Source organism: Semicossyphus pulcher, unplaced genomic scaffold (genome assembly GCF_022749685.1).
Source record: "Semicossyphus pulcher isolate SPU_LCO1_2020_fin unplaced genomic scaffold, fSemPul1.0.p SCAF_8, whole genome shotgun sequence".
Classification (NCBI taxonomy): domain Eukaryota; kingdom Metazoa; phylum Chordata; class Actinopteri; order Labriformes; family Labridae; genus Semicossyphus; species Semicossyphus pulcher.
This window is the reverse complement of record NW_027211759.1, coordinates 17,464,564-17,475,057: the sequence shown is the minus strand read 5'-3', so window position 1 is coordinate 17,475,057 and position 10,494 is coordinate 17,464,564. Positions and strand designations below refer to the sequence as shown.

The following is a 10,494-nucleotide window of genomic DNA, read 5'->3' as shown; positions in this document are numbered from 1 at the left end:
TTTTTTAATGATTTGATATAACTAGGCAGTGAGGAAATGATCATGATCTACAGGCCTGAGTGCTGTTATACAAAGTAGCAATCAGCCACACTTACTTCATACACAGACAGTGAAACACTGATGCGGATGTGCTTCCCTTCTTCACCAGCTGTCTCTTTCTGCAGGAAGGATGACATGTTTGGTCTGCTCCCACTGGAGCCAAAGCATCTGGCCAGATGTGACAGAATAAAAAGGAGCACCTCGGGTCATAACAATACAACACTTTTATTGTGAATATATTATATTTGCACAATAATCAACACCATATTATAAACATTTTTCTTTTTCTCTTTTATACAGTAAATAGTATAAGTGTACAAATGTATACAAAATTTATTCAGGCTAGTCAAGTTCCACAAAAGAGTAATTCATGTACAGTATTAAAGCACAATCAGATATCGGAGGGACACTCACATGCCTGCACATAGACACGGGAACCCCCCCGGTAAAACACAAGTCAACACGCGACTTTGATAGACAGGCATATTCTGAACACTCAACACCGGCAGGTCACCATGAGGGCGAGGTGGAGAGAACTGGACTTTAATGGCTAAAAACAGGAAACTGAACTAGTTAAAAAATACTGTGATTTTTATGACTTATGATAAAGTAAGGCAATGCGAAGTTACCACTGGTAGTAGTGTGAGCTCTCTCCAACAGGCCCTGATGCTCACCACGGCCATACGCAGCGTTCAAACACAGAACAAGCTCATCCCATGACATTGCAGCGTTTCGACACTGAGCTTTCAGCGTCTGCTTCACAGCACTTATAGAGCAACACAAAGAGGAAACAAGCATAAAGAGGAGAACATTAAGGAGAAGAGAAAACAAAGAAACAGTCAATTTGTTATGCTGATCTCATTCACAAGTCATCCTGGCTCCTGAGTCTGGTGCTCCAGAAAGGTAACAGAAACAGGGCTAAGAAGGAGAGGGGTCGGAACGCAAGTTCAAGTCTGCTTTCGCTTTCATTTTGACCATGGAGGGAAACTATAATCCTTTCACATAATCAGAATCTACTACTGTTTGGGCCACGGAAAATTAAATAACTGCAGCAGATTTGGCCCATTTCACAACATATTACTTCAAGAGCGACCCTCCCTACTATGTGTTAGCATTAGCATAGCATTCATGGTAAGAAAACAACTCCGATGCACTGCTTTAATCAGATAACAGACTGTGTGAGCTACTATGTAGGCACTGGGGATTTGATGCATCAAATTGAAGACAGCTAAAGCTGTCCGACCAAGTACAAACATGTTTCAGATTGTAGGATCCTAATAGATTTTGATTCACACGGGTGCACAATTGTTTCTCACTAAGATAAAGTATCTTTGATGAACACCCACATCAGAGGAACCTCTTAAAATAAACTAGCCTGCAGAATCTCTGTAGCAGGTTCGTGTGTCTCTGTGGTCCTGTGTGGAGCTTTGGTGTCAGAGTGTTGTCTTTAGCTCTGTACTGAGCACATGCTGCTACAATACAACACCCAGCTAGTCACGAAATGCTAGTTGATTTTGAGTAAGGAGCAAAAAAAAAACTTTATCGATAAATAGTTAGGTACAGTACATTTATAAACACTCAAACAAAAGGGATATTCTTCTTAGTTGCACTGGTTGCCCAAATAAACAATCATTACAGCATAATGATTCATACGCAATAAATATAATAAGCAACAAACAATATCGACGACTACACAAATCAACGCTGTCAGTGAACGTACAGTCTTTGAATGATATTCAGTTGGCATAGTGGGACAACTCTTCAACCTCTGCGAAATAAATCCGAGAAACAAATGAGGCAGAATTAAAGGGTTTGGTTAGCTCTTACTCTTGCACCATAGGAGAGTATTAAGGAGTATATCATGGAAATGAGTGCAGCTGAGCACAGTTAATGTGTCTCTGTTTTTGGAAATGACGAGGAGGAAATGAATGAGCACCCTTTGGCATTGGAAAATGGAGATGCTGATAAAAATGTCTCATTGCACATAGTCTGCATACATCCTGGATGGAGTGTCTTCTGGCCTCTTGTGAAGTGACATAATGATCAGTGTGTGAGTGTGTGCGTGTGTGTGTTGTGTAGGGGTCATGAGTGTTGTGAAGATGTGATGAGCCACAGCAGCAGTAGTTGGAGCCCAAGCATTGACCAAAGACACGGGCTCAGGCAGGTCCCTCCTCCGCAGTCAGAATCATCCTCCTGTTGGACGAATCAGGTGTCAATAAAGGAGATAAACTGTTCTATTACATCCTGTAGCTACTACCACCACCATTACTACATCTGCTACTAACAACAACCCACATTTCATTATCATATTATCTCATTCTCATATCTGTGATTTGTCATAAATATAAAGCTGGTGCTAGGAGATGGTTAGCTTAGCAAAAACACAGGAAACATTGAGCTAGCCTGGCACGGTGCAAAGCAGTGTTCATTTTGGCAGCTATTTACATTTAATCTTAGTGTTATACCCCTTTCCCATCTAAATGTAGCGGGTTGGCGCAGGTTTTTTAGACCCGGGAAGACCCGCTTATAAATGCAGATTGCCTCTTTTCCCATTGCCAGTGAAGTATACTCCTGTCGGTCTCTTTTCTGCTGCGTCACTGTGTGACGTCACAAACGCGCCCAAAACAGGGTAAGTAAACCGTGAAGATGTTACAGTGGTTAGGTTATTTATCAAACTCGGCGCTGACAAATTTGGAACGATGTTTGAGCGCTGCTTGGACAGGACCATGAAAGGGACCATGTACAGTTTAAAACGTAAACGTCACCATTTGATGCACCGTACCAGGTTATAGCTGTAGTCCCCTGGCAGGTCAAAACAAAACAAAAAACAGGGCAATAACAAACAGTACAGAGTAAAACATACGATAAAAGTTTCCATGTATATGGAAACTTCTGGAATGTAACATAAAGCATGTAAAGCCACAGAACGAAGCCGTGCACTTACAATAGCACATTCCTCTCTTGCCTTATTTGCAGCAGAAGTGTTGGTTTTAACCGTTAAAACTTTTTATATATTCATCATTGCTTCTCATTTAAACAGTCTGACTGAAGCAGACAGCCGGTGATCACTCCTTTTTGTGCGGAAGAAGCTTCAAATGATCGTAAAGCCCCCTTTTCTGTAAGCACATTATAGTCCCCTCTTGTCTAGTTAACGAAAACGAAACACACGTGTCGCCAGAGTTGTTATTATCAACAATCTATTTTTAGATCATCAACGTCTCGTCTTCGTCATGGAAAAAAGTTCGCTGACAAACATTTTGCGTCATAATTTCAAAGTCCAAAGGTGTCCAAATTAGCTTCTAACCAATCAAAATTTAGGTAATTAAGTGTTAAATCAAATTTTTTTAATCCCCCCCAAAATTTTATGTATAAGCATAAAATTGTCTTTTTGAGGGGAATATGTGCCAACATAGTCTTGGCCACATGCAGAGCCGGGCTCGCTCTCCGGAGCTTGTTCGCATTTTATGGCATGTGTGTGTGTGCACATGCGCCTGTTTACAGTAGTGTGCGGCTTTCTTGTAGTTGATGGGAGTATTCAGGATATCCGTGCCTGCCAGAGGCCTCAGAGACAGAGGTGGGACTCTTCTATATTCAAAGGGCAGGAAAGCCATGTGGAGCTTCCTCTGTTTACACCGGTGGCAAAATGGACTGGCCTGGACACAAACTGTCTTCCTATGAGAGGCTGAGCCAAAAGTAATGGGACAGATGGAAAGAGGAAAAGGGTCTCGGCTTTCTTTTACTCTGTTCATCCACTTCCTCAGCCATTCCTCCCCTTCCCTTTGCTTCCCAGCACAGCTTCTGCGCAGTATAAACAAGCAGCCACATGAATTAGTGGCCTGTTGTGTGTCTGATGTTCGCCTTCAGAACACAATGCGAGGCTGGGTTCACAAAGATATGAGGAATAATTTCTCTAAATATTTGGAAGTGTTATAAACTGTTCAAAGTTGGGTGGTGATGCAGTGATCTCACACATGATTAATCCACCTCGCTCCTTTGTTTTACTGATGTAGCTCAAACGGTACATTACATGCATTCCCAACTGATAGTTTCAAAAGTATCAACTAAAGTATATTTGCCGAAACCCTAAAAAAACGTCTTTCTTTGAGGCAAAAAAAATGTGAGCCAAATGTGCAAGATGTAATTTTGGTTGACAAAGAATGTAACCATGCTAAATGAACAGTAATTGCGGCTGATATAACACACTAACTGCCAAGATTCAATCTGCTTTCCATCTGTTGAGGCAAAAAACAGAACTTTTAAGAAAACAACCTGAAAGTAGATGCAAGCAGATCAAGTTAAAGTGCGCATGCAACAAAGAAATAAGCCTCTACTCTTTGTCGTATTAGAGTGTTTTCTAACTTGGTTAAGAGGACCCTTGTCTTTCAAATTATTTAATTTAAAGCTCCTGTGAGGAGTTTTTTGACGGTTATGAAACAGACTGAAATTAATTCTAATGACTCTATATGAGCTACAAAAGCAAACCAGACCATCAGCATCAAGACTGAGTATTTCTATATAGTTATTTTAAATGCCTGAAACTCCTGGCGGAGGGTAGGTGTCAGACGAAGCGATGAACTGCAAGCTGCCTTTGTTTACATTTTTTTTGGCAATAATTTAAAGTGAGTGATACATATGACTGTTAAAAGAAAGCAGGGTGAGATTTTTTGTTAAAAATCACCACTTGCATGCACAGGAAAAAATTTGAATAGAGGTACAGCTTTGTCCACAGGGGGCGCCAAAATCAACACAAACTGAAAGCTCACACAGGAGCTTTAAATGTGTATTAATGTTGCTTTTACCAACAATGATAAATGCAACATGGATATATAAACATATGAAAGTAATGTGGGATTGCTGAAGCCTAATTTTTTTGTACAATTAGTAATAACCTAGATATTATCCAGCGAATGCTACATAAGAAATATTTCAAAATAAATATTCAGTTTGCTTCACATCAACCAGCTGTGAGGATCTTGAAGTGCCTAAATTTCCCCTCGCCAAGAACATTGTCATGACCAAGCATCAGTACAGATCATAAGCAAGTGTTCATGAAGCTGTCGACTGAGTTGACTGACCCTGAACTCAGCACCAGAAACAACAAGAGAAGTGTGGGGCTGAAAGATGAACCTCTGCTGATTGGGCACAAGGGCTCGTCCTAGCAGAGAAGAACAGCAGCCAGAGGGATGCAGAATCACAAAACAAGAATGACAGATTATGAGTGAAAGGTCATAAAAACAATAAAGAGGTAATTGCATGCATTAAAAATAAGGAGAAATGATAAAGAAAAAAACAATTGATTGAATGAATGAGGTATGGATCAGAGTGGAAGAGCAGGCGGCGACAGAATCTTTGAATCTTAGCAGAATTGTAATCAAAACCAGCCAAACACTGACAGGCTCACTAATAGGTCTGTTTTCAGTAATATCCTCAGCACAGAGCCACATGTGTGGTTGCCTCTTACATTCTCGTTGTTGTCAAAACACACGTCCGGCCCTTTGCGGTATCTGGGGTTCTGAGCCAGCTCGCATGGATTGGGACCTTCAGCTGAACAGACACTCAGGAAAACACGATTTGTCATCAGCAGTGCACTTTTAACACTTTTAACAACAACACTTAAATGATTGGCTGTCAACTCTTCAGTTCCCTGCCAGAAAGCCTCGCGTAGTTCCAAGTCATCAGCCTTGGCTGGAGACGCGCTGGTTTATTTTCCCAGATATTCTCTGATATCTGTAAACATCTAAAAGAGAATTAAATGAAATAAATCAGAAGGTCCTGGAAGTAATAATACGCGCTACTTCATGTGTTCTGGCAGTTTTATATGTTGTAATTGGGAGGGATTTTGCAATTGTGTCCCCATTAACATAACCACTGTCTTACTAGTAATCCACTTACAATAATCTTCATCATTAAACCATGCTATATGTTTGTGTGAATATTTATGTGCTAATGGGTTGCATGTGTGTCAGTGTAATTATTAGCATCTGGAGGCCCTTGCGTGACCCCATGGTGACCTCTAATTATGACACCTGTACTGTGTCACCTACAGGAAGGAACATTAAAGACACATCTGTCCAACAGATATACTGAACAAACAATCTCAAGATATTTGTAATAATCTAATCTATACACACATTAGGGCTGCACCATTATGGCCAAAATGACAATCACAATTATTTTGAGATCACGATTATTAATTAATCTTAGGGACACATTTTTTCACTTTTAAATAAACACAGTTTCAGTTCCAGTTTGTGCTGCATTCTGGCTTATGTACATATGTAGCATCAAAGTAAGACTTAAAATTAGGTTCTTCACCTGAATGTGGTGCATTATGGGACATGGCCCAGATGAGCACACTTGACCCTAAAGTCCAGTTCGTTTGATTAGTGTGAACACTGTGTACCGTACTCGAGCACGGTTGTTGATCAGTGCCCGGGTCCACTTGAAAAGGTGGTCTCGAGTACAGTTCGTGTGTACTCGGGTACAGTACGCATCAGGGGTGAAAGCTAACCGTACCAAACCACGGAAGTGGACAGCTTTTTATAATGTCTCTCCGAAATCTGCTTGTGCGCGCAGCACAGCCGATCTCATCCTCCGAACTGGACGGCCAGGGCTGATACTGTAGGAAGGTAGGTGAGAGGGTCGTTCTTGAGATTTTCTCCTAAATATGAATAATAGTAGGCACAGTGCGAAGGTCGGCTCCATTGTACAGGCTTGGGTTCGTGACACCAGACACATTTGCACACACAACACTTCAAAGACGGAACAGATAAGTATATTTTGAGATCGTGATGAAAAACAAGAAAGCTATTCACGAGGACAGCTACGTATTCTCTTCCTGCTTTTAACAGCTGCTGTAACTACGACAACCACAGACGTGTTCGGCTGAAAGTCTCCAGTTTAACATGGTCACTCGTTGAGCCGAAACACCGGTCTCTGTTGTTTACTCTTCCACTCTAAACTACTGCTGCAAGGTAGGCGCTCATGGCATGACATGCCAGCTCCCCCAAAGTGAAGCCAAAACCTCTCTATCGCCCCCTGGGGGAGTGGCTGTTAGTTTAGAGAGAACATACATTTTTAAACATCAATATCGCTGTCAATCAGGTTTAATTAATCTTGGGAAGCCATAATCGTGATCAGGATTAATATTCGATTACTTGTGCAGCCCTAACGCATGTAGAGTATATACATTTATATGATACATATTTTACCCACACCTACACACACCAGCCCTTTCTCTTAACCTTAATCTAACCTGATGGCAGCATGCAGCCTGGATGAATTTAAACAAAGAAATCTAATCCTGGAGTAATTTGAGACAGGCTTTCATATGCCGTGCATCTGGTTTACTGTTCACCTGTGAACATTCAGGGGGGACCTACTGCAGACTCCTTAGCTGTGTGTCCTTGTATCGAGAGTTTAAAGCCCGGCTGTCATAAGGGTGATGGATGGAGGGCTGGAGAGTCAAAAGGAAGTGTAAGTCTGTGTTTTGATTTTTACGAGTTGAGTGAAAGGATACAGGGTTGTTCGGCCTGTCGTAGCGGTCTGGGGTCACACGACAAACACGTTGCCTTGGCATCAGTGATCAGGAACACTAGGTTGGTGTTTGGCAGCTTCTCGGCACGATACATCCTAGAAAGCACACACGCATACACACATAGAGGTAAACAGTCTACGCAGTATTCATACAGTATTATACAAGTGGTGAGAGGATATAATGCAGCTCCCAATTCCATGCAATAACAAATCCTCCACAATAGATTGCATTTGCATATAGAGTATACAGACGTATTGTATACACACACAGGTTTGCGTACACATGTGTACACCTTCATACCCCCCCCTCCTCTCCTTTTGGGATTGGCTTTTTATGGAAGTCATGAAGTTTCTGAGTCCACAGTCGTTAACATTGGGGAGTAAAGCACCGGACACGTGGGACTCATAACACCCGGTAATTACAGCCATATTTAACCTCCTCTGACAGCCCAAATTGACAGCAAAGCAGGTTAGAGCAAAGTAAATGTGCAGTGGTCCGTGAATGTGTGTATTAGGGAGTTTGAAGTACAGCCAGAGAGCGTAGGAAGAAAAACAGATAAAAGAGCTTTTGTGCTTCCCTCTGCAATTCCGGTCACTGACAGATCAAGGTAAGCTGTGCCTGATCAGGACTCATCAGAAAACAGCTGCCTGAAATCAGGCTGGAACACAGAGAGAAGCCAGGAAACCAACACTATTCTGGACCCATCCCTGCAGACCATTAAACAGAAAGATGTCCAGGAAGAAGATCCAGTAAGAGGTCAAAAAGAATCTAACCAATATAATCTAACCAAACCTATTTAGCGCACATGTGGAGAAAGCCATTGAAACAGGAGCACGTAAAGACTCTCATGAAGAAACACCCACATACCTGGAACAGTTTCCACAGTCTAGGACACCTGAGTATGATCTTTCATCGTTGTCAAAGAAGTACTGAGTCTGCTCTGTGATGCAGCTCTCCTTAAACATGGCATCTGGTATGTCTTCATCGGCTGACTCCGCTGAAAATAAGAGACAGGGTTAATAACAATAAGTAATTTTTGTCGTCCTTTTCTTTTCTTTTCCTTCCTTTTCTTTTTTCTTTTTATTGTCTTTTTATAACCTTTTATGGTCTTTCATAGCTTTCATTTTTTTATTACTCTCTGAATTTGCATTTGCTCAAACTGCCTTTGTTCCTGTTTTGTCACTTTTATTCTTTTATTTGCATTTTTTCTTGTTGACCACTTAAGTTCTTGCCTTTTGATGAGATTTCTTTAATACTCTCTGTTTGGCCTTATTGAATGGTAAAATGGTAAATAGACTGTACTTATATAGCGCTTTTCTAGTCTTTGCGACCACTCAAAGCTGCTTTTACACTACATGTCACATTCACCTATTCACACACACATTCATACACTGATGGCAGAAGCTGCTACGTAAAGTGCCCAACTGTCAATCAGTTATCACATTTTTACCATTGGCTATGCCACCGGGAGTTCAGTGTCTTGCCCAAGAACACTTTGACATGTAGCCCGAGGGAGCTGGGGATCGAACATCCGACATTCCGATTGAAAGACGACTGACACTACCACTGCCTACCACCAACTGTTGAAAGTTCCTTAAATCTGTTTTGTATTCCGTAATCTTTGTCTGTCAAAGCACTTTGTAGATATTCTGTTTTTAAAGGTGCTATATAAATAAAGTTATTATTATAATTATTATACATGCAAAATGATTGGTGGAAAAGTGCTTTGAGATGTTCCTGTACCATCTTTTCCTTCCCGATTCCGACACCAAGTATGCCTCAGATACCAGTGTGGTAAAATAATATATAATACAAATAATATACAAACTACTGATATTGTTTCCATTTTACTAGCTTTCAATCAATCAATCACTCAGATGTTATTTGTGTAGCACCAAATCAAAGTTATAGTTATGAGGCTGGCTAACTACAGCAGCTAACGTGGTTTTGGTTTCCATGGTGCCGAACCGCATCTGTAATTCAGAGAGCCTTGCCTCCAGATCTACAAATAAACTACATACAATAACCATTATCCATAAAGGAGGCTGAGGTGTAACTAAGCATCTGACACACCAAAAAAAACAGAGCAGGAGAGCGAGAGGCAGAAGGAGAAGCCATTGCGATGAGATAAGCTAACTGCTAAGCTAAGCTAGAGTAATTAGTTAAAAATGAATCTGAATCTAGTTGTAGTTGTAGTGGATTTTTGTGGGGGTTCTAATAAATCATGGTATCAGATCGGTTAACTGACTGGCTTACAAGCCGATACAGCCCATGACCCCATTATAGGCTGCATCAGAAATCCATTTACTGCTATCGGAACAGCTCTCCAAGTGGATGGGTTGAATTTGGTAGAACTTAAGAAATAGGTGGACAAATATTGTTTTCTTGTGCCAATTAGGCAGATAGTTTACACAATCCCAGCTTTTGTTCCTCACCCGCCTCCAGAAGGTTTGGAAACATGAGACCAAAGAAGAGCTGCTGGAGTATTGACCTAGACACAGAGGAAAAAAATAAAAATGAGTCACATGAATGATTCAATACACCATCTTTAACTTATTAACAAAACAGTGTTTAATAACAGGCAACATCTGTTAAAGGCTAGAGTCACTGGTGATGTAAATGTCAGGGGAAGTATCTGTCACTCATTTTAAAATCTGTTATATTTCCGTTTGGACAGTCGCACAGATAGTAACGCAGCATAATGTTGTGTAACTGCCCTTGTCCTGCACTGACCCAGCCAGCCTAATCCTTCAACAACCTACAAGCCCACTCCCATACACACTCCTACCCTAAAGAATAGATGTCCTCCTACTCTAAAACAAACACACACAACCTGCACACTCACCAGGCAGCGCTGGAGGCCCACCAGCCAATACTGAGCACGTCAGCGATGGTAGGCTGGAGCAGGACAGGAAAAA

The 10,494-nt window shown here is 41.2% G+C and overlaps 1 protein-coding gene across 2 annotated transcripts in view; it reads right to left on the bottom strand.

Annotated features, from left to right (window-relative positions):
- Window positions 1-305: 305 nt before the first annotated feature.
- LOC138612435 (voltage-dependent calcium channel subunit alpha-2/delta-1) overlaps window positions 306-10,494 on the bottom strand; it is a 66,300-nt gene continuing 56,111 nt past the window's right edge. Inside the window, exons 33-39 of one of the 2 annotated variants that reach the window (XM_069685675.1) lie at window positions 10,422-10,474; window positions 10,012-10,067; window positions 8,444-8,573; window positions 7,559-7,671; window positions 5,501-5,583; window positions 5,115-5,194; window positions 2,102-2,232 (exon numbers count right to left, since the gene is read on the bottom strand). In XM_069685675.1, the coding sequence (XP_069541776.1) occupies window positions 2,196-2,232; window positions 5,115-5,194; window positions 5,501-5,583; window positions 7,559-7,671; window positions 8,444-8,573; window positions 10,012-10,067; window positions 10,422-10,474 (552 nt within the window). In that variant the 3' untranslated portion in view covers window positions 2,102-2,195. Of the gene's footprint in view, window positions 2,233-5,114; window positions 5,195-5,500; window positions 5,584-7,558; window positions 7,672-8,443; window positions 8,574-10,011; window positions 10,068-10,421; window positions 10,475-10,494 lie in introns of both variants that reach the window. The other variant, XM_069685674.1, reaches the window with a different exon arrangement.